Raw genomic sequence first — 24,838 nt, 5'->3', positions numbered from 1 at the left:
ATGTTATAGGATCATAAGAGAGCAAACAAATCCAGCAAATATATTAGCAGATCTGAAGAAGCATGGAAAATCTTGGGCCTGACAATAAATGGTTAAAGAAAAAATGAGCAGCTGAAAAATGAAAAGACAAGAGGCCAAAAGGTCCAGTAGAAAAGGAAACGGATCTAGACGCTGGTTTTATAGAAAAAATCAGTTACAGAAACTGCCAATACCATCTCAGGACATTGTCAAAGGCCTAATGAACACATAAGGCCAAAGGAGAAGTGAGAAGCAAATATAAAATGGTTAAGACAGCTACAAAAGGGAAAATCACCGAGCCAGCAATAATCCGGTATTACTCCAGTATGAGAAGCATCCTTCCCAGGACTTAGAAAAGTGTGTTGTGATTATTGACTGGACATCAAGTTTCCAGATGCCGGGCTCTCTAAGGTTTGATTTCTTCTGATACAAACTGAATAAATACCTATAAGAACCATTTTGAGTGATCATTGTTTCCCTTTTCTCAATCTCAGGATTTTAAAGTACAGAACTTTAATGTGTGTAATATATAACATACATTGCCATAATGTTCAAAACACTTATCTTTGAAACCTCCTTTTTATTATGCATTGACTGCATGCATGTTGTGATGCACATTTAATTAGTTTATGTGAAATATTTAAGACAAATATGTTTCTAACCAAAGTATCTGTGCCAAATTTTGCACTACTCTTAACATAATGATAATGTCAAGACTATCAGGAAAGAAATTTAAAATTTTTATACTATGAATAAGTGAACCAAATTAGTTGTTCTTGATCTAAAATTACCAGGTTACATAATTAAGTAAAGTACACTCTAAGTTGTAACTTTTTGTTTGTGATATACCTTATCATTTAAAATATCCACAGAATTATCCATCTGTTTTGAATACTGTGTGAGTGGACACAATGCTAATTGGCAGTACTTGATTTTTAAAAAGTCAATAAAATTTTATAGATAAAACAGTTACCTCTGCATTGTTACTTCTCATCACAAAGTTTGTCATTAACAAAGGCAATTCAAAAAAATATAGAATATGATACAGGCAATACTTAGAAGTTGAAATAATTAACCAATTTGGTTAATTACTCTCCTCATTTTGAATTAAAAAATGGATGTATACAAACATTTATTTGTAATAAATTGATTTTTTTTTTTTTTTTACAGAAGTGAAGTTTACTATTCCACGTTAACACACTCTGACCCTCATAGGCCGATGGGAGCAAAGAAGATACCTCCACTTTGAAAACCAAACCCACCCGCTCTGGATGAGTAGGTATCCAGTGTCTACTTGAATCTTTCCTAACTCTCCTGGAAGATGGCACATTTCTTGCTCTTGTTATTCTTCCTCTTTCTTAGACAGCTTACAGGAGCAGTTGTCAGGAGGTCACCCCAGTATAAAAAAAGCACATGTCATCCTGACCAAAACTGCGTGATTTCACATCCTCTGAAGATGAATTAGTTCCTTTTTATTCATATGGGTTTCTTTTGAGTAACTCCCTCATATGACTTATTTTTCTACTCCAGTGTAGCTTACATTTTAAAAACAACAATTTATCATTTTATCTGACATTCCTATATATGATAAATGGAAGTAAAAGGAAACTGGGCTCCTTTGGAACCTCTGAGTTTCTTCTCCATTTGCTTCATCATGGTCATCAGCTCCCAATCAAAATAAGATGCTCTGGGTAACTAAGTTTTCCTGTTCTCCTCTATCCTTTGAGAACCCTTGACTTATCCCTCTTTTCTGGTTAATGCTTAATTAACATGTAACTGAATTATTTACCAAAGTAAGGAAGTTTGATTATTACTTTATGTTAATTTCAGAAATTACTTCTGAGGGGATATGCAATTGGTTTATTCTAAAGAGCCTTTTGAAGTTAACAATAGCAAATAAAGAGATTTTGCAAAATAATTACACATAGCATCAATTTTCTTCTACCAAGGGAAGTCGTTTGAGTGCAATCATACTCAGTGAGTTCTGTGAATGAAACTCAAATCCACTTCCTGTTGATATGGTGAAGATATCCCTGCATATATTCTGCAAATCTTAAAGAATGGAAGCAATAGGATAATATAACAAGATAAAGAGAAAATGCTATTTTTATTTGGAGAGACCACTGCAAATTTCACAAGCCAAATTGAATTGAGGGTATAGTTACTTTCGGTTTTATATAGCTTATTTAGGTATTAAGGTATTAAGTCAACTTTATATTAGTTCTTTTTCTAGTATGTTGCCATGAACCATGTGATATTTGTTCCTATATCTTTCATCTAAAGTTTAATAAGGCTTGAGAAATCTGAGATCTATTCTTAGGTCCGTTACTAGTTTTCTCCTTTTTGGATCTGTCTCCCATCTTCTATGTCCTTCTCACTGTATGCTTAACTTAATTCCTCTAGTTCCGAAGGGCCTAGAGGGCATGGTGAAATGACAGGAGATATTTGGAGAGTTTTGTGGAAAGCTGTGAGTGAAGAGAGGGCCAATGGCAACCAAATTCACCAGGTAATGATTCCGAGGGCATTTTTATATAGGATCAAGCAAAGGACATAAAATACTCTACAAATACGGCCTTTGTGAAAGTGCTGCTGGTATCATTTCCAAGTGTGAGCTTCTTACTAGTGTTAGATATTACCCAAAGCTATAAGAAGTTTCAGACTTATCAGAACAAGTAAACACACAAACAAACAAAACAAAATCAACAAACAAAAAAGTGAACTGTCCACATCTCTGATCAAAGTCACTTCCTTATCATAGACTTCCATGATGGACTAAGCAGCAGAATGATTTAGGATGGATGTTGTTCTGCATCCTTGGGGCAAGGTTGTTAACCTCTTCGTGTCTCGGTTTCTTCATCTTTAAAGTCAGGATGATAGTGGTATACTTCATAGGACGTAAGGATTAATTGGGGCAATATATGTTAATTTATTAGAATTGTGCCTTACATACAATAAGAACTCAGTAAATGTTAAGCTTTGTTTCATTTGTTATGATGATCATAATGAATAAGACAATATTTGATGTTAACTATGACCAAATGGGTTAAATATCAAGGTGGTTAATAACTGAGACTTCTTTAAGAGTCTTTGGTCTTTAAACATTTTAAGAAAGCGGGATTATGTATAATAGAAAAGAACTAAAAAATGCCACTTAAAACCAAATTTCTGAAACTTTGGACAATTACATTATATGGTTGTATATGATACATACTTATTCTGGATCTTTGATCGATAGAAAATGGTTATTAGTTGATAGAGTAAAATCTCTATTTCCTGGGAGAGTAATATTGAATAGGTAAAAGATTTTCTCTTATATATTCAATCTAGATAATTGAAGTTTAAATAAAATGTAAACACTGTACAATGACTCTTGTGAAGACTCTAAGTCAAATTTTTAGTAAAAACTGATCAAAACTTCTATTCTTGAAGAATGACTATTACAAACTGAAGTCACTTAACTTGTGAAGACCATATGGTTCATAAAGACAGAACCCTATTCTCACTTCCACAAACTCTGAGACCAAGAATATGGCCGGTAATTAATATTTCTCCCCTACATAACAGCCAGCTAGAGGCACAACATGCTACCCTGTCTTCTGTTGGGACAGAAATGTTCTCCCCTCCAGACCCCTCCAGCCTCCATCTACCCTCAGCTTCCTCCTCAGCCTCAAGCCGCAGCTTCTACAATCATCTTCTTGGCCATTCCATCATCCACTTCTGAGACCTGCTGATGCCATTTTTGTGAGTTTGGTTGGCTCCTGGAAGTCGCTGACAAACCCTGTGCCCCCAGATCAGCCAGAATTATTCCTCTGAGGTGGAGGTTGCTGTCAACACCCAGTCAGCCTACATCCGCTGGCCTCACTCACCTACCTGTCTCTGTGCCTCCATCCCCATGGGACGATGTGGCCCCGATGGGTTGTACCACTTCTGTGAGTTGGCCCAGGAGAAGCCTGCAGGCACCCTGTGTCTCTTTTTTTTCTTTTAAAATTTTTTACTGGGGTCACATTGGCTTATAACATTATGTAAACTTCTCTGCATCCCTTGAAAACACAAAACCAGCATGGCAGCAGAGTCCTTGCCCAGGAACTCCAGAAGCCATCCCAAAATGAGGGGGTGGCTGGCAGCCTGCATACCTGGGAAGTCACCTTCTCCTGGGAGACAGGGCATGCCGTGGCACTGCCTGCGTGGACCCTCATCTCTGTGGCTTCCTGGAGAACCACTTCCTAGACCTGGAGCTGAAACTCATCCAGAAGATGGGCAACCACCTAACCAAACTCCGCAGGCTGGACAGCCCCAAGCCTGTCTAGTTCAGCGTCATCCTCAAACATGACCAGGAGCCTCCCAAGCACAGTGGCCTTTAAGGGACCCATCCACTGCCTCCCCCTGGCCTGCTGGAGCCTCTCCCCCCAGCCTTGAGGTAGCTTTTTAACCACCCTGGAGCTCTCTCCCAAGCCACAGGAATAATAACAGAAAAGGGAAAGAGAAAAAGCCACCTGCAAAAGACTCTTAAGAAGACAAACAAACCAAAAAGAAAGAAAGTAAATTCATATTGAACAAAGACACTCTACTTTTAAATTTGTTTTATTTAAAATACACTACACATTTTCATGGTTCATAGCTACAGCTTTTTATCGATGTTACAAATAAAGAATTGCCATAGAAACCGGTATCAACACTGAAGAATTAGTGTACCTGGTGTCTGTAAGTCTAAAATGTGTTGTCTTGCCTAGTTTTGAGGATGACGTAATTATTTCACAATGATTGCAAGAGTTGATCGAGACCTCAGTACAAATAAAAGACTCTAAGTCAGTGCCTAAATTCCGACCAGCCTTAGTTCCCAACCGCACCTCTTCCACAAAAGCTATGACAAGAAGGCAGATACAGCATGTTCCAACCCAACCCTCAAAATGTTTTAGTTGCAGTCTCTCGCAGAGCTATCTGCTTACTTGCAATGGACAAGGACATACTTTCATAATCCCAGAAAATCTGAATACTAAAACTAAGAACTTTATGCTGTGCTGAGATAATCATGATGTAGGTCCATGAAATAGAAAGCAAATAGTATTAGCCCATTTTTGACAGGAGTAATTTCTTTGCATAGGTCTTCCTTGACTAATCATGAGATTTCTTGTTTTGTCTCATAGAGTCTGCTTAAAACTAAAGTTCATAAATACTCCCTCAGGACCACAATTCTTTCAAAATTGCCATTGTACACACTAATTTAAAATGCATGTTAAATAAGGCTTGGGAGTAACAGGCAAAAAGGACCTAAGACAGTTGCTATGTGATGCATGCTTTTCTCTTAGATACCAGTCTTGGAGGCAATCCAGTTGCGGTAGGCGGTTACTCGCATATAAACGCCGGGCTTATTGATTTGACCACATTCGACTCCCCAGCTCACTATTCCAACAAGGTACCAAATATTTCGAGAATTGGGATAAACTAGTGGTCCTCCAGAGTCACCCTAAATAAAACAGAGAATATTTATCATTATGAGAATTTTCTTCCAGATACTTTACTTACACTAAGTGATAAACCAGATGAAGTTTGTGATTCATCTTCACAGAGACCCCAGGAAGGTACATGGTGTCAATCCCTGCAGCACGCCAACCACAACCGAGACTGGCCAGAATATATTCTCTGGGGCTTGTTGGGGTTGACTTGAACCTTGAACGCAAGAACTGATAAGTTACCAGGTCTGGGTCTATGAGAAAGCTTTTGGGAGACATATATTATGGAAATACTTTGAATACGGAGCTTCATGTCTGAGAAAAGCAGCCAGAACCCTAGCCATGAGGAGGCTAAGAAGGTAAGAGAAATGGACCAGAAGTAATTCAAAAATTTCTGAGACTGATCCTTACTTGAAATATAGTTACGAATACGGACTGTGATGCTAGACTACCTTGGTTTGTAGGCCAGCTCTCCCACTTACTAGCTGTGGACCTTGTGTAAATTACTTTACCTTCCTCAGTTTTACTTACCTGCCTCAGTTTCCTCATCTATAAAATGATAATAATGGTAGTACCTACATCACAAGGTTGTGATAAGGATTAAATGAATTAATACTTGTAAAGGACTTCAGTCAGTGCTTGGCTCAGAGTTAAGTCCAACATAAGTATTTGTTAAATGCTATAAACACATTTCGCATGTAGAGGAGAACTACTTTAGTACCAAAACCGAGAGTGAGTTTGACAGGATTGTCAAAGCGCAAATTAATTGAAGCATAGAATTGTCTCCATATTGATGATTTTCATAAAATAATTGCAGTTACCTATGTACTATGTGGTCAATGTAAATAACGTCCAGACTTACCTGGCAGGCATCAATATTTCCTTCCATGTACCCAGCACATAGCATTGTGTCCTGTACCAAGCCATTATATGCTTCCCTAGCATTGCAAGTGTTTGTATCAATAATCTTCACAGGCGCTTTCTGCAGTAACACTGGGTATTCACCTAGATGAAGTAAACGTTATCAGCAAAAGAGCTTGTCTGAAACAGAGCAGGATGGAAACTTTGTTTTGTCCTCTGTGCATAAAGCTAATATTTGACTCTTGCCTATTTTCAGGATGAAAAAGTTCACTCAGTTCCCTCACACAAACCAATGAAAAAGAAACGTTCAAAGAATGACTTGAAATATCTAACATTGCTTTTCTATGTCCTTATCTCTCTTCTTACATCTTTGGACCAGAACTTTCTCAATTAGGTTCTCCAGGTTAGGGAGTTTCTGCAACCAACTTGGTCTCTTTGGAATGTTCCAAACCAAGGCAATTTGCAAAATTATAACCCCATAGACACCGTTCCCTGAGGAATCGCCTGGGAGTAGTGGGCATCTGGAGGTAAATGATGCCTTTGGCTCTACGTAGATCACTAATGGTTCTGGTTGTTTTTGTACTTTACACACTATGTTAAGTTTTCACTGGACTTACCATCATATGAAAGTGCTCCCCATCCTGTAACAACAACTCCTTCGCCTGGTGCAAAAATCTGTGTGGCTTCAGGAAGACAAACTCGATGTACATCATTCTTAAATGGAACTTTCTCAGTGAGCAGTATGACTGCAATATCATCATGATGTTCACCCTGGATGTAGTCTTCATGAATAATAATTTCTTGAACAGCATGTTGCATGTAGGGGGGAACTACTCTAGTGCCAAAGCTGACAGTATAGTTTCTTGGATTTTGTGACCTAAAGAAACAAAAACCATGTATTTTGCGTTTATTTCAAAATAATAGAAATATGGCCTGCATATACTATACTCTTTTCATGACACTAATATTTCTTTGCTCTGTAGTCCATCAGCAGTGATTTAATATGATATTTTAAATCATTTTAAAAATCTCATTTGAATCCCTACACTGTATACTATGTAAAGCAATGGGGATATAGAAATAAAAATAAATTGCCCATGCCTTCAAGAAATTTAAATCTGATGAAAGAGGGTCATAAACACAAGCAGTTATAATTGCTTAAATGGTTATGTATATATTTACTGGGACCACAAAACAGGAGGACTTAAATCTGCCTGCCCTAGGGAATGGAAGATTTCTTCGGGAAAGTAATATTTTGGATGAGACCATACAGCTGAGTCGTATTTGCCTAAAAGACTAGGAGAAAGGGACAGCGTGTGCAGAGGGGGAGGGAAGTATGAAACAGGATATGTGTTTTAGCAATTACAAGTAGTTTGGGATGTCTGGAGGATAAAGTGATGAGAGACAAGAATCATGTAAGAAAAAAATGTAGTATCAAGAATGAATGACTCTTCCAATTTTACTGGTTAGATAAGAAAGCCTTAGATTGGCTTACCAAAGACTTTATCTTCCAAACCAGGACACTTTTAAGAATGAGAGGGAGTGCTACTGATAATTAAACTGGCATAACAGATGCAAACTGGAACTGTTCCAGGGCCATTGGCGTCCCTAGCCTTGGGCAACATGATGAACTTACTTTTGAAAGCAGTGAGCTGCAGTCACCAGGTATCTTTCACTGATCAAAGACGCCCCACAGTAGTGCTGGCCATTCTTTTTGACACTTGCTTGCCATGGCCATTCTCCTTCCTGAGCACTGGAACCTCCCTTGACTCTATCATATGTAGCTGACATCCTTGCTCGTCTCCCACAGCCTGTCAGAAAGAGTCAATTTTGTTCCACTGAGAATAGGAAGACACTGCTTACTTGATTACAAAGCCAACAGTGAGCTGAGTTATTCTTGTATGGTTCTATCTGACAATATCCTGCACTGACAAGGTCTTTATTAGAACAGAATGTAATCTGCACAGAAATCACTAGCATCTGCAGAATCACCTGCATACCCAGCATAGTATCTCCAAGACACTTCAGCCTTGGAGAATACAAAAGCTGTGGGAGGTAGATAAAGTCACTGTTAAGTCCATGGTCTCTGCAACCAGCCTCCTTGGTTTGAATTCTGGCCCCACCATTTATAAGCTGGATGAATTTGGGCAAGTTGTTTCACTTGTTTGTGCTTCAGTTTCCCCATCTCTAAAATGGGATTAATAATAATACTTATCTCTAGAATTACCGTGAGCATTAAATGAGTTATATGTAAAGCACTTAGAATTGTGCCTGGCCAAGAGTAACAAATCTTGACTGCTGTGTTTTAGATCATCTCACACATTTAATCAAAAAGTTTCTGAACTTACGGTTGTTGATAATCTTTTCCGCATTGACCTTATTGATTTCTGAAATAGAACAAAAAGCCCATAGTAAATTTAATACCTAGCATTACTCCACTGACCCTGGGGCCAATGGAGTAGGATCAAAGGTTCAGCAGTGCAGAGGTCTCCAGAAAGAATTTGGAATCTCAGGATGAAATGTTGTTGGAAAGGAGAGAACCTTGGTTTATTTTAATTGTTGTTTTACTATATGTGAATGTATAATATGGAAAGAACATCTTCATGGTCCCACGTGAGCGACTTATATTTTTCTAATTGGAACTGTACTCTATGTTATCTAGAGTTGAAAATTGCCAGTATCTTTCCTTAGAAGAACAAGAAGACCCACAGTGAACCTGATTCCTGTCAGTACACAAAAATAACTTTAAAAAAGTGACCTGCCTTATAACGACAGATTGTATGCTACTTTTCAAAGTTAAAGGAGATCACAAAAAGAATAGCAAGATACACCAACATTTATAAAGACTGTTCAAAGTCTTACTATTTGCTTTAGAATGAGAAGCAACTTTTTTACCCCAAAAACAATTTTAAGGTGTGGCATTATTATGATTTGAATATGATTTTAATAATGAAGAATACAAATTATTTCTCTGATGTGAAACAATGACTTATTCATTAAAAAATATGTACTGAGGGGACAGGCCCCATGGCCGAGAGGTTAAATTCGCTTGTTCCACTTTGGTGGCCCAGGGTTTGCCAGTTCAGACACTGGGCGTGGACCTACATGCCTTTCATCAAGCCATGCTATGGTGGCATCCCGCATAGAAGAACTAGAATGACCTACAACTAGGATATGCAACTATGTACTGGGGCTTTGTGGACGAAAAAAAAAAGAGGAAGATTGGCAGCAGATGTTAGCTCTGGGCTAATCTTCCTCACCAAAAAAGTATATGAAAAAAATATATATATTGAGGTTCAGCTTTATGCCTGGTGCATGTGATATGTGTTAGAGACAAAAAAGGTGAAAGTAACACTGCTCCCATCTCATACATAAGCTTACCCACGACCCTAAGGGAATTAGGATCTGTAGTCAAGGATCCTGATGGATTCCTCAGCATCTGACGTAAGATGCTTTCAATTCTTCCTCTTGTGTTTTCCTTCATTGATCTCGGAGACTTGAACATCAGCCATATATGTGCTGTCACACTGTTGCTATAAGGACTGGAAACAACATAAAGTTTTCATATGTTGCTAAAAAATAGCATTTCCTTCATCATTCCCTGATCATTCATATCTTGGTTCCTTCTGCTTTTTTATGGGTTTGTAGAGCGCCTTCACTTTAGGTTAATCACAGGATCATTTATCTGCCCATTTACTTGGTGACAGTGTGCATGCAGCTATACTATTCAGTTTAGAGGACAAGCAGTTCTACAATCTGAAAACTAAGAAAGACCTGAGGCACAGAGTAGAAGTATTGCATAAGAACTGGGATCATTTATTAATGTATTCATCAGTTTATTTATTGAGTAACTGCTATAGCCAAGTGTCTGGGCTAGGTGCTGTTGGGTGACACAAGGGTGACTAGCACATGGTTCCTACCCTCAAGGAATTTCCAGACTTCCAGGTAAGATAAAATATGTATACAAATGATTGTAATTAATGAGGCAGAAATGATCGGATAGTTATCTTATTGCAGATAGTCAGAAGAATGATGTCATTTTTTACTTAAAGGATCAGAGAAATTTTCACGGAAATGGTGACATACACACTGAACCTTAAAGTATTCTCATTGCTATTTTATCATCAAGCAAAAAATTTCATCAGGTAGAGAAGAGGAGAAATAGTACTCCAGAATAACTGAGTAGCAATAATATTAATTAGCATTTATTGAGCATCTGCTGTGTTCCAGGTACTTTGTTATCACATTTATTATCACACATAGTCTCCACAACACTGCAGCATAAGTGTCATTATCTTCATTTTATAGACAAGGAAAAATTGAAGCTCTGAGAGATCACCTAATGTGCTCAAAATGACACAGCTACTAAACTATGATCCAGATTTGGTCAATTGACTCCATAACCTGGGCTCTCCATGCTATGTATTCTGTCTCCATATAATCAGTCAGCCAGTGACAACAGTGTCTAGGAGACTGAGCTCAGATGGAAGAGGACCTTTAATTCCAGTCAAGACGTAGCAATAAAGATAAATTGTTGAGTAAAACCCATGATCGAGGAAGATTAACCTGACTGTGGTATTCACTCCAGATTTGGTTGGGATTGGGAAAATGTGAGCAGCCCAAGAGGCTAAACAATGGACGTGTAGGAATTGTCAAACAGCCCTAAGGCTAGTATTTGAAATGGCATTATTATGCTCTGGGTCTCTCTAACAGATGACCAAAATTTTGGCATATAAATCAATAATCGTTTCTAGGGAGTACTCAGCTCACAGAAGTTTGATTACTGTAGCAGGGTGTGCCAAAAACAAAACCTCTGTCCTGTAGGCTCTCCATCACTTCCTATGGGCCCAGACTTCTTATAGAATCCTGAAGTTACAGGCATGGGAAAACAAAGCGGGAGACTTCTGGTGGTTGTGGTCACCTTTGAGCGATAAATGGTCCTTCAATTTTAGTCTCCCATTTCTTTCCAATACTAAAGTTGGCCCTTAAGGTTAATGCTAGTTGAGATCTTGATCAATTCTGCAATTCCAAGAGTTCCAGGAGCAGGGAAAGAAGGGAAGACATAGTCTGGTGGCATTGATTAAGGTAAAAGCAATAATTGCTTTCATTTGAAATGTGTTTATTTGCAAATATTTCCACACACGTGATCTTCTTTGATCCTGAGTACAGTTTTATGAGGGAGACAGTGTAGGTGCTATTATCAATATTTCACAGATAAAGGGGCAGACTCAAAGTGATATAGTGACTTGAGCCAGGCTCTAGAGCTGCTAAGTGGCAAAGGCTGGGCTCAGGCTATCTAACTCCTATTCTGGGGCTCCCTCTGCTATTCCATGCTACTCCAAACCCACATGCAGGGAACACAGCTCGGCTGTTTCACTTTTTGTTATTGTGACTAGAAAGATTTCCTTGGCATGAAACACTGGTGTTGAAATGCTCTTTTCTACCCTATACGAACTCTAGGGCAGTTCTACAAGGTGTTTAGCTGACTTGGAGGTACAAAGACGTGAGGAAACAGGGTCTGTATTCATGCTACTGCTAATAAAAATCTTATAGCATCAAATGTTGGTCTAAGGTACCATCTAATGTTTGTTGGACATAAAAACTTAAGAAACCAGAGGGATATGTCGTCCATAATTTAAGGATTGATACATTCTCGTAGATCTAATGAACTCAACTATATAGTTTGATCTTTGCTTTGGTCTTATACTGACCAATTAATCAGCTAAAGATAATGCTGAATATTAGTCACTCATTGGCTAATGACTGTAACATATCAATAGACTCTTTTTACAGAGGAACTTGAAGTATAATGGTATACTTCAGTATGTATGATGTATTGATCTCTTTTCTGATTGTTATTGTTAGTTACTTACACCAGTGTGATGACTTGAGCATTGATATATTGTCTGTAAATGTTAGAGCTTTGAAATGCATCAACCATCTGTTAAAGAGAACATAGAGTCAAATGTCAAATTCCAATAATACATTTACAATTCAGAAAATTAGCAATTAAATAAATATAGGAAAATACTAATTTACCTTAGTCTCAAGAATTTTGCTAAGATAGTTATTTTCTGGTGATGTCTCCCTTTCATAATTTCTATTATATGGAATGTTCAGCACTTTGAAGCTACCTTGATAATAATAGGTTGTGTTTTCTGTGAGATAAAGAAATGATCCAAGAATTATTTAAGTGAAATGGATTTCAAATCCAGATGTAGGTTACATAGTAATCCCAACTAATATGTATTGTGCTCATATTAAATATTGATAAACCCTATGAATCTTTCTGGCACAATTGACTAGATAACCAGGGCACTGTGGAAAGTGTTTACAAGACTAAGAATGGACCAGATATATATCAGACAAAGGTCAGAAAGAACAGTGACATCTTTATTGAGATAGATAGACCTATATACTAGAAATGAGATTTCTGTGTAGAATAATCAATTGCCAGATTGTGAATCAAAATAGTTACCATTTATTAAGTATCTACTATGTGAAGATACTTTGTAAAAAACCATATGAAGCATACCCATTTTTCAGGATAAATGTAATCTCAGAGGTATTCAGTAACTTATCCAATATCATATAGCTACTAAGAAAAGCCAAGAATCAAAACTTGATCTGTCTGATTCGAAAGCCCATACCTAATCCATTACATTGCTTTCCTAAATTTTCTTAGATACTAAACTATTTGATATATGATATATCTTACCTCTAATATATCATAAATATTAAGCACCTAGGAATATGCTACATACTATGTAATAACAGTGGCTAGCATATAATAAGCACTAAATAAATGCTAATATTATTTTGCAATATGATCATTGCTTTTGAAGACCATCTTGTGGAAGAGATAGGCTCAATATGGATGAAATCATTACTTGTGAGGTACTAATAAGGATATAATTAAATGATCAAGGTAATTGTTCAACTACAAGTTCTATATGAATTCAGAGAAGGCAGACACCATAATTAAAATAAAACATGACTTGCCATTAAAAATGTGGTGAAAATATTTTACAGTGAGAGAGGTGATGGAAAAAGAAGTCAGAAAGCTCTAAACAAAATGCTGAAAATGAGTTGTTTAAACAATAATTTGTGAATGAACATTGTTAATTGTAGTTTGCTTCTCTATATGTCATGGATCTTTTACTATAGAAACCAGGCTTTGCAATGGTAGTTTATTAGGTTTTACCGTAAGTAGCAAAAAGTAGACCTTGAAACTATTCAACTTCCTTTTTCATAATTCAGTACTTACAACGCATCCTTCAGTTCTTCATTTAGATTCCTAAATATTTCTACCTATTACAACAATTAGGCAGCCATGAACATTCTTCAATGTAAATAAATATATTGGCAAGATACAAACTAGTTTTATTATAACTGTATGGAGCACTTTCCCAAGGCCAGCGGATAAACTGAATATTTAATGTCTAGGACATTTAAGACTAAGAAACCATACTCTAGACCAAGGAAATCAACTCTTCAGTATCCTATTCTTATTTTAATTCTAAGCAGCAAGCTTAATGGGCCACTGAGATTGCTCACTATGTTGGGTTCACTGAATACAGCCATTGTGCTCTGCTGGTACCTGATGAGAGGAAAGTAACCTCTTAGGGATGGGATATTGATAAGGCATACTTGCACCATACGATTACCATTCCCATCTCTATAAATGGTTCAAATGCCAATATGAATTGAGAAAGATGGATAGGGGCAGAAAGAAGGAAATTGTGTTACAACTTTCCATGACTTGATTGCTTCTAACTTATTTCTGTAAAGAAAATTTAAAACTTAAACACACACATAATTTTTTGTTTGTTTGTACTAAGAGTGCTCTGGGTGCAATAACAGAGTTTAAGAATGAATTATTAGAACACTTCTATTTAAAGCTGACAGAGTGAAGCACTTCTTCTACATTCTCCTGCCTCTAGGCCCAGAAAAAGAACAAAAGATAAGGGTGGAAGTCTCAATTTCCAGGAAACGGAAGAAAACAGCCACAACTCCAAACTGAAAACCATGAAACAAGCATGACAAAAGCTGTGAAATATACACTAAGGTGAGGAGTGAAATAGATCAGAGATACATCTCCTCACGAGTTGAACGAAAATTTTTCTAAAAGTTTCAACAATTCTGTGATTTAAGTAATAAGACTACAGGTTTTGGAAAAAACATAAGGAATATTTCTCTAGAGATCTATTTTAACACTGCAGAATGGGAGCAGCAAAAATAAAAGTGAAACCGTACCAGTGTGCCATTTTTATTATATATGATCTAATCTCCCAGCTGAAGCAAGCTGCTAGAGGTAAGCTGAGGTGGAGAAAGGAAGGAAGTCAGGATCACTATATCATATTTCAGAGAGTCTGTAAATTGAGGAGCTTTCCTCAGGGCCACCCTAGCTTCCTAAGTGTTAAAAACTGAAGGTAAATTTGCCCTAGTGTTGAAGAAAATAAGAGTGGATAAGAGAATGTTTGAGATGACAAACGAAAATATAAGCTGCAAACTTCTTCAGCCTATGAGCCACCCCTAGACTCACTTCCCATAGTATTTGTTAGAAAACATCACGCCCAGATCAAGAAGAGTAAATAATAATTACAAAGGATCCAGTAGAGAAGTTGTATATAGATGCTGAAGGGGAAAAAAGCCAAAGGAGGACAGAAAGTAAACAAAAATTAGAAGATGAATTATCAAGGAAAAAAGGAAAAAAGAGTTTTAACAACTAGTTCCCATTATCTTGAAGATATTACAGAAAAAAAGAGCTCAACAACATACTACAATTCAGTGAGGAAGAAAAACTGCAGAATTCAGTAAGGAAATGGAAGAGAAGGGACCAGCCCCATTGTCTAGTGGTAAAGTTCAGCATGCTCTGCTTCAGCAGCCTGGGTTCATGGGTTCGGATCCCAGGCATGGACTTACACCACCCGTCATCCATGCTGTGGCAATGACCCACATATAAAACAGAGGAAGATTGGCACAGATGTTAGCTCAGGGCTAATCTTCCTCAGAAAAAAAAAAGAAATAAATGAAAGAGAAAAATAAGACTATCACAGATGGAAGCCACATTGGAAACAATGGATATAGATTCAAAATCTTGTGACATGGAGGACAAGCCTGAGCAAAAGAAAAAGAATGAAATGGAAAAGGAAAACAATATAAAATTATTACTGAGGGAATGAACAACATGAGAGGCAGAGGAGATCCAACAAATGCATATTTGATATTCCTGAAAAAAGAACTGAACAAATGAATTTGAGTCAGTAGCTTAAAAAGGCCCATTGTGTTCTAGGAAAAATTGATGCAGGATGAACACAACTCTAAGACAGATGGGACTTGGTGAATTTAAAGGACAAAAAGTATTACAGTGGAGAAAGCAAAGATTTTTGTCATTTTAAACCAAAGAACCCTAAATGGCACCAAGAACTTCTGGAAGTAGGGGTGGAAGTGTGATTAAAAGTAGCAAGATTGGTTGAAACAGCTAGATCCAAGTCTTTTGCCCAATCTCTGAGGTTTTTAGGTCAGGGAAACTGAGACACAATTGAGGGCAGGTGCACTATACTCAAAATTTATATGTTGGATTTTTTTTTTCCCAACTTGACTACAGAAAGCTAGCAGCCAGAAATGTATCCACACTAAACAAGGGTAGCTTTTTCCCCGAGATGGGAATTCTGACCAATGCAAGAGAAAAGACCTAAATATACTGGTAACTTGGATTCTTTCAGCAAAACAACCTACATAGAACAGTCTATAGCAAAAGCAATTGTTCAACAGACACTTCTTTCATAGAGAGTTTCCAGTTAGCTCTTTAATCCCGAATCTTAAATATTAGCAGACACTAAAAGATCAACATATATTTGAGAAAAGTATCTAATATGAAATACTGTCAAAAGAAACAGAGACAATCTTGGAGGAGAGAGACTAAAAATTAAAACAAATTATTATATTCAGAGAAGATTTAATATCAAGATGTTATATAAAAGAATATCCAGATAATAAAGAACTATTTTAGCCAATAAATATATAACAGCAGAAATAAAGAAATCAATAGAAGAATTGGAAACTAAATTTGAGAAATGACTAAGAAAGTCATTTTTAAAGCCCTGAAGGATGGAAAATAGAAAGGAAAAGATAAGAAAATTAGAGGTAATATTAAGGAGGCCTACTATTCAAATTATAAGAGCTCCAGAAATAAAGAGTACAGGAAATCATCAAAGAAATAATCCAAGAAAATTTTCAGGAACTGAAGTATGTAAATTCAGAGAGTAGGAGAAAAGATTTCACTCAAAAGCTCTAGAATCAAAATGTCATCAGAATTCTTGACAGAAAATTTGAAAGCAAAAGACAATAGTGCGTTAGCCTCAAACTTCAGAGGGAAAATTTTTTCCAACCTTGAAGTGTATACTATTAATTAAGATTAAGAGTAGAATTAAGACATTTTCAGACATTTGAGTTGTAAAAAATGCATACTTCCCAGAAAGCTCCTGGAGTATACATTCCACCACAATTGAGCAAATAAAATAATGAAAAGGAAATATGGAATCCAGGCATTAGGGTATTAAATCCAACAGACAATTGAAAGTAATCCCCAGGATGCTGCTGATAGGAAATCCCTAGTCACAGCCATATAGTTAGGGTGTGAATAAGTGTAAATGCTCATCAATAAATAGACTGCATCAATGCAGTAGAAAGTGCATAGATAATACCAACAACTGAAAAATTAGGATATTGCAATATTAAGAACCAAGTTAAAGAATTGAAAGCGGTTGCCTCTGAGAAATGGTAAATAGGGGTAGTGGAGGAGGAGCTGTTTTTTTCATAAAAAAGCTCTGCCAATTTGACTTTTTAGATTATGAGTATACATAGCTTTGGAGGAAAAAATTCCAAGCTTAATCCATGGCAAAGTCATGAAAAAAGAGTTGATGGTGAGCATATGCTCCATTTAAATACATATAAACGTATATTCAAAACTAAGCAAATGTAGTAATTATAATTACAAGCCAGAAAAAAGTGTTATAAATGTTGACAGGGTAAAAAGAATAATATTTCTAACAAACTACTGGGAAGTGTTGGAGAAAAATGAGAAGTGCAAGTATGCTAATTTTCTTTCCTTTCCTAGCAGGATATAAATAAGATAATGTCTAAAGTTAAAAGACTTGGTTTTTAAAAAATAAGTCTAACTTTTCTCACGTTTTCAAACTTTTTAAAATCTATGTTAAGAGGATTTTTTAAATTAACATCTTTGTTATCAAGAAAAATTAGTTGAAATTCAATATTCTTTGGTTTCTCTTCTTCATGTAAAATAAGTTTAATATTTTAATTATAAAATAACGAATAGTATACCATGTTTACAGTACTTTTTCGGCCTATTGATTACCTATCTATGCATTTGTATCTCGATATGGTATACACTCTTTTACCTGTGTATATTCAAAAAAATATCTGTAATACGGTATTTAGCAAATGTTAACAGGACTTGTTTCTTGGATCTGGGGTCATTAATGGCCATTTTAAAGGGAGATAATTCATTGTTTGCAATTGTCTTTTTTACAGAAATGGAAATAAAGTTTACAACAAGCTGAAACACTTAAAAACATATCCTTTACCAACCTACTGCCAGAAAATGAACCAGGAGACCAATAGTTATTCCCAGGATTGCCAACACTCCGAGCACAACGAGGGCAATCATCCATAGTGGCAAAGATGTACGGGAAGCTGTGACTGGTCTGCAAGGAAAGGATATGAATATGAAGGATATATCAGAGAAATCACAGTTGTTTCCAATCTTTATTTCTCTCCTCTTGCTCATCCCTAGAAGTTTCACAATTTAGGCACAGTAGTAGCAAAAGAAATTTGAAGAAGGAAAGTGGGAAGGAAGGAAGAAGGGAAGAAAAGGTATAGAGGAGGGGAGGAAGGGAGAGAAGAAGGGAGGGAGGGAGGGGAAGAAAGCAAGCCTGTGAGCTTACCTTAAAGCTTATGGTTGAGCCTATTCGGATCTGTGCTGTAAAATTGCTTTTCAGGAGTATTGCGGTTGGCACCAAGTTATCTATACTTAGCATCTGGTTCCCTTCCATGCATGTAGTGACAGAGTGAGTATCAGTAAGTGAAGAACTTGCCAGTGGGAGGTGCGAGGGAGGAGAAGAGTGGGGAATGGAAATGTCTTAGAAGTTCTTTATGCCTAAGCTTATCATAATTTTTTAAAGTATAATCATGATGCTCTTTTATTTATTGTGTCCTTATTATGTACAAAGAATACACATAAACATGAAGCGCTGTACTGAGTCAGAGCAGTGTCCATCTCTCTTACCAGTTTTTTTATGGCTGTGGTTTCAAAGAGATCTTTTGTAGTAAAGCATGCTGTGATCAACCAACAATAAGTTAGATATTTTCACTGTTTCATTTAGACAACAAACATGTGTTGAGAGCCCCTGCCTAAGTTGAAACAGGGATTTGTGGGAACTTTTCAGACAAAGAGGCTTGAAAAGACAGTCTAGAAAAACAGGGAACAATATGCAGTGCTCAAATATTGACCATCAACTCAATTTTCTTGCAGCAAACTCTGAGTCATGAATTGTCCAAAAGATAAAGTTACACAGTATGATGGTTAATTTTATGTCAGCTTTGGCTAGGCTATGGTGCAAAATTGCTTGATCAAACACTAGTCTGCATTTCGCCATGAAGGTATTCTGTAGCTGTGATAAACATTTATAATCAGTTGACTTTAAGTAAAGGAGATTACCCTTTATAATGTGGGTGGGCCTCATCCAATCAGTTGAAAGCCTTAAGAGCTAAAACTGAGGCTTCTGGAAGAAGAAGGAATTCTGCCACAGGAGTATAACAGAAATCCTGCATGAATTTCCAGGCTGCCAGCTTGTCCTATGGATTTCAGACTTGCCAGCCTCACAACTGTGTGAAGCAATTCCTTAAAATAAAATCTTTCTCTCAATCTAGAGAGAGAGAGAGAGAGAGACTGATAGATCAATCGACTCTATTGGTTATATATCATGTATATCTATATGCCTACATATCTATATATATCTAGCTATATCTGTATCTATCTGGAGAGAGAGAGAAAGAGTAAGAGATACCCTATGGGTTTTGTTTCTCTGGAGAATCCTGACTGAGAGAGAGGCAACAACAAGAAGAAACTTTGATGCCATGCAAAGACATTGAGCTTTTGTCTTAAATATTGGGGCACCTCCAAGTGTGAGTGGAGGATGACCTTAGTCAAAATCACCTGAGAGCGGTTGTTAAATATGCAGATTATGGTATCTACCTCAGATCTAGTAAATTTGAATTCCTGGAGGGACCTGAGAGTTTGCTCTTTAATACTCCCAGTGATGCAGATTCTCACTAAACTATGTGCTATCTTCATGGAAAAATATTGATAAATTTTACTCTGTCCAGGGAATATCAACCAGTTTTTCAAATTAGAAGCAGCACTGGGGACAGTGTGTGTGATGTATTGGGTAAAAATAAATTGGGTTGATGCTTTCACGAGAACAAGATTTTTTTTTTAATCCATTCTCTATTGATGCTTTTTCACTCTCTTTGAAAAATATTTCATACTTACCCTTTTTTCTCAAGCCTCCAGCACTGTCTACCTCATCCTCAATCTTAGCTGATAACCTAACCTCCTAGTCCACTGAGAAAATGGAAGGCACAGGAAGAGGATATTTACAACCCATCATCACATTTGTGAACTTCTCTTCCTCTGTAGTCTGCACTGCTTTTTCCTCATGTTTCTATAAATAAACTGTGCCTTTGTCTTAGGCCAACCTCTCCACAGCTCATCTCACTCCCCAATCTATGTTTCTAAGCTATGTTCTAGCCATTTCAAACGACTCAGAGTTCCATGGACAATCAGATTATTTCGTGTCTCTATGTCCTTGCACACTCTGGTCCTTCTACCTAAAACGTCCATGCCAAGTCTACCCAGTGAGCTTCCACTCAAACTTTCTCTCTCAGCTCTGTCATCTCCTCTTCATTGAGGTCATCCATAGTTACCCTATTATGGATCTACATTGAGAGTAATTTTTATGTTCATATGGCAGTCTTTTCATCTTTAGTCATGACCATGTTTTGTCTAGGACCATGTTGCTATTTGTTGTTTTATATCCAGGGCAGAGTGTGGTGTCTAGTACGTTATAGATAATATTTGTCGAAGGAGTGAATGAAGGAAGCTAAGAGATGTCAAGATCAACTAGATCATGAAGATAGATAGATCAGAAGGATACAGATTATGGAAAACGTTCAGTGCTAATCAGAAGAGTTTTGACTTTATCCTGTGGAAATGACTTACTTGAGGACTCGTAGTGCTTAAGATGAATCTTGAGCAGTCTGTGTGGTGATAGTTTAAAGGAGGGACAAACAATGAAAGGGAAGGGCCAATGAGGAAAGAGGCTACTGTAATCCATGGGAATGGAGTGATGGGATCCTTGATGATAGTAGCAAGACAAGAAAGACAGCGATGAATTTGAGAAAGTTTGTTGTAGAATATTTGTCAGAACTTGGTAACTAATTAGCTATATTGCTAAAGGATGGGAATATGTTAAAGGTGACACAAGATTTTCTCTCAAGACGTAAAGAAGAGTAAAATGAAATCTAGAAGAGGTAACTTGGGGAGAAAAATGGTAAATATTTTATATCTTGAGTTTGAAAGATATTTAAATTTCCAGTACACAATTAGAAATATCAGACTGGTAGTTAACTGAGGAACCATAGTTGGGATGTAAACTTAGGAGTCATCCAAAAACAGAGAACACACAAAGCTGCGAAGCTCGATTAGTATATTATAGTGCTTGTTATATAGAATATTGCAGAAAAAATTGATATCTCTCTTTCCAAGGCAAACATTTGTTTCCATCCTAACTACAATTAATTTATGTCAATTTTTTCATACACCCCCCTGAATTTCACAGTCTCATTGTTTGATATCTCTCAAAAGACTTAAAATTGTCAGCATATGTTTCTTAACTGTCAAATTCCAAAATGTTGTTCACCTTTCAGTGATGGGTAAGCACTTACCTCATCTCACAAGCATTCAGCTCCACCAAAACTGCTTTGCTCATTGCTTGGTTCTCTGATCTTTACTCTACACCCTTTCTTTACTTTTCTGTCTCCCATGAACTGTGACTAATTGCTTTTTTTCCTAGTAATCTCTTAATTGGGGGTATGTTAACACATTTCTTATATTGACTGGTTTTATTTTTAAAACTTTACCTCAGAAAAAGACTTCATATAAACTTGGGCAAATTTTTTTTCTTTTATCTATGCAATTTCTTTTAGGAATTTGTATTCTTGTAAGAACAGGAATAAATCTAAATATACTAAAATATGATCAAATAAAATGCCTTAGAATTCATCCAGACACTGAAATAACTTTCTAATTTTCAACTGTCTTTCATTGAAAACACGGTGGAATTTTATATCTACATTCCTTATCCTCTCTTTCCATTTTGATTATAGCTTGTTACCAGCCTAGATGCTTCTCTGGGTTGTACCTACCTTTAACTCATAACCTAAAGATCTTACAAATCATAACATAGGTTAAATATCTGCTTAAAAATGACAGACTTCCCAGGCAGAATAATTACTCAGCTATTAAGCTAATATTTCTGGTAGTCCACAGTGAAAATTCTCTGAAAAATCACATAAGGGGAATTACTGGAAGAGGATACAGAATATCGATTATGTCTTGCCATAAAAACAAAACTCCTGGCCATGAACCCTCAATGCTACCTTGGCAAGGATCTAAAATACAGCTTTCTTCTGAGATCTTTCCCATTCCATCCTATAGAACTAACCCTAAGAGAAAAATTGAAACTGGTGAATGTGGTTTTGAAGTCTTGACTTCCGCTTCTAGTGTTCCTTTTCTTCCTCTTGTCGATTCATCGTTCAGGCACCCATGTGCAACCACGAGATTGAGTAAGACCTCTTCACATGCACCCGCAGAATCAACCATGTTTCCAAATGCCTCCAAGCTCCTCTGGGAAATCAGTTTAAGGCCCCACTGTCGGAAGCTAACCACTCAATTAGGGCTCAACCGTTTCCTAGGTAACTAGGAGTGCTTAGAAACAATGGCTTAATCCTTTGAAATCTTTCACGTTAGGACTTCATACAAGTGTCAAAACGTCAAAGGAGAAGGAGGAGGTGCCCTATAAACAAAAAAATATCATCCACCAAGCATAGTGGTGATGACTATCTTCTAAACAAAATAAAACAAAACGAAACAATCATGCTATCTCCTCTCCACTTTTAGATGTGTATGACCACTCTTTACTGATAGATCAGAGATGTGGCTAATATGAAAACATCAGGGTTGGGAATAATATGGTATCTTTAATAAAGAAACGACACAAAAATAAATTATTTACTTTAGTTCGAGAAAAAAATGTTTTTAGTATATATGCTATCACAGTGAGTATGCTTTTTCTAATCACACTTTTATATAAAAACTTATATTGTGAAAATATATATGTGTCTTAAAGGGCTCAACTATTGACTCAAGAGGCACATTTTTAAAGAAATATTTGTGTAAGATATGCATTTATATTTCACAGTTATCTGAACATTAAATATTTTATTCTTTTTTGGGGGGGTGGGGGAGAGGGAGATTGGTCCTGAGCCCATAGCTGTGGCAATCCTCATTTATCCTGTATATGAGAGGCCACCACAGCATGGTTGACAATCGATGTGTAGGGCCACCCCAGGATAGAACCCAGGAACCCCAGGACGCCAAAGTGAAGCAGGCAAACCCGACCACTACACCATGGGGCCAGCCCCTGAGTGTTAAATATTTTATAATTAGTTTCACTTAATTTTGCCTATTGCATATATTTTGATGAAAGCACCTTGGGAGCTCAAAGTATATTTTTAAAATGGCATTAATGATCACTGTTCACTGAACGTATTTATCTACTTAGCTACTTTAAAGATAAACAGCACATATGTATATATATACATAATTATACTATTCTAGTTCACGAACATTTTGTAGATAAAAATACATGGTTTTATGTCTCATTCTGCAGAGAACACCTATGAAGCAATGGTACTGTGAGATTAAAGACAATATTCACGCAGGCATTTTAAAAAGCACAAGATGTTAAACAAATACAAGGGAGTCGTAATCATCATCACTACCAGTAACAATTTAACATTTGATTTATAAGAGAAGAAAATTTTCTCTCTGCTTCCTTCTCTCCACTTTACAACAGTCACACATTCATATTATTTTTTTTTTTGCAGGATGTTAAGCTGCATCTTACCTCTCTGAAGCACTCCCCAAAACACTACACAAAACTACAGATTCCAGACACAGATACTTGTATGCAATAGGATTTTCTCCATGAAGGAAATCCAAAATTCTGTAGAAAAGTTACAAACTCCCCCGTAAATTTGGTTATTTTACTGCAACTTTTGGGTGGGAGTCATATTGGAGAAACGGTGTTAATTCTATTTATGTCAGAATTTTAGGCAAGTAAATCTCCACTTACCTATACATAATGTGCTGATATAATGGCTGTTGATGGTAATAAAGATAAAGAAAACTTCTGCGCTTCTTTTGTCCTGATGAGTGGTTCTCAGGTAAATGTACTAACCACAATGATACTTGGGATTTTAAGGGCTGGGTGCAATAGCAGAAAGCAATTAAAAGGAAACTTGTTTAACAAGTGTTGATGACAGTGTGGATCTGTGGTTTAAAGGAAGAAATGAAAATTCTCTTTGAGCGGATACTTAGAAAAAGACAGTAGGCATAACTTGGATTGGTCACCTGAGGGGTCCACCCAAGAAGTACCAGCAGAGATTGGTGAATCAGTGTTCTGACTCAGGTTCCGTCCAGCCCTTTCATGATACAGAGCTCCTCCCCAGTGAAACCAGCTGTGTCCGGCAGAGCAGTCTCTGACAAATGATAAAATACATGGTGTTTATTTCATACAGTAATTCTACTACAGCATTACTGTTCTGAAACATGCTTAATCTAAAAATTCTCACTGTGACTCAATACATAGTCACATACTTTTGTAGGAATGGGTTTACAGATGGAATTAGATTTTGGTATAAGAAATATCAGTTCTATTTTGGTAATTCTTTATAGGAAATGGAACTAATTAATCCAGTTAAGAGTTCTTTTACTGAGTGAATATGGATTAAGTTTTTGGGTGACACACCAAATTCTTATGAAAACAAAAAATCAGGAGGTCATTTAGATATTTAGGATACAAATATCTACCTTCTAGGCACCATCTTTCATAACTTTAACCATCCACTCACTCCATTCATTCATTTATTTAAGAAATATTTTTCATGGACTTCCTGAGGCTACACATTGTTCCTAGGAGTAGAAATAATAATGTGTATAATAAAATTCTTGCCTTCATTGAGCTTACATTCTAGTGAGAAAGATGAGCGCCCAAGAAAATAGTAAATACATAATTTAATATGAGATATTTATACATGCTATAAAGAAAATAAAGCAGAGTAATTGAATGGAAAGTGCTGTG

General features: G+C 36.7%; 1 protein-coding gene across 1 annotated transcript; it reads right to left on the bottom strand.

Moving 5' to 3' along the window:
* Positions 1-4,583: 4,583 nt before the first annotated feature.
* Positions 4,584-24,061, bottom strand: LOC100067439 (transmembrane protease serine 11B-like protein). Its single transcript, XM_005608740.4, has 10 exons — positions 23,831-24,061; positions 17,943-18,058; positions 12,369-12,487; positions 12,203-12,270; positions 9,711-9,871; positions 8,678-8,716; positions 7,966-8,140; positions 6,947-7,206; positions 6,331-6,473; positions 4,584-5,482 (listed from the first exon to the last, which is right to left on the bottom strand). The coding sequence occupies exons 1-10, from the start codon at positions 23,836-23,838 to the stop codon at positions 5,321-5,323; spliced, it is 1,251 nt and encodes a 416-aa protein (XP_005608797.2). The 5' UTR covers positions 23,839-24,061; the 3' UTR covers positions 4,584-5,320.
* Between the last annotated feature and the right edge of the window lie 777 nt (positions 24,062-24,838).

The sequence above is a fragment of the Equus caballus genome, chromosome 3, assembly GCF_041296265.1.
Source record: "Equus caballus isolate H_3958 breed thoroughbred chromosome 3, TB-T2T, whole genome shotgun sequence".
Taxonomy (NCBI): domain Eukaryota; kingdom Metazoa; phylum Chordata; class Mammalia; order Perissodactyla; family Equidae; genus Equus; species Equus caballus.
The sequence above is the reverse complement of the archived record's forward strand: the minus strand, read 5'-3'. Positions and strand labels throughout refer to the sequence as shown.

Bases quoted from the DNA above. Each gene is read 5' to 3' on its own strand.
- LOC100067439 (XM_005608740.4), bottom strand. The intron at 12,488-17,942 runs GTTGGTAAAGGA...TTTATCTCACAG, and splicing joins GGTTCATTTTCTGGCAGTAG to AAAACACAACCTATTATTAT. The intron at 6,474-6,946 runs GTAAGTCCAGTG...TACTTCATCTAG, and splicing joins GGGAGCACTTTCATATGATG to GTGAATACCCAGTGTTACTG.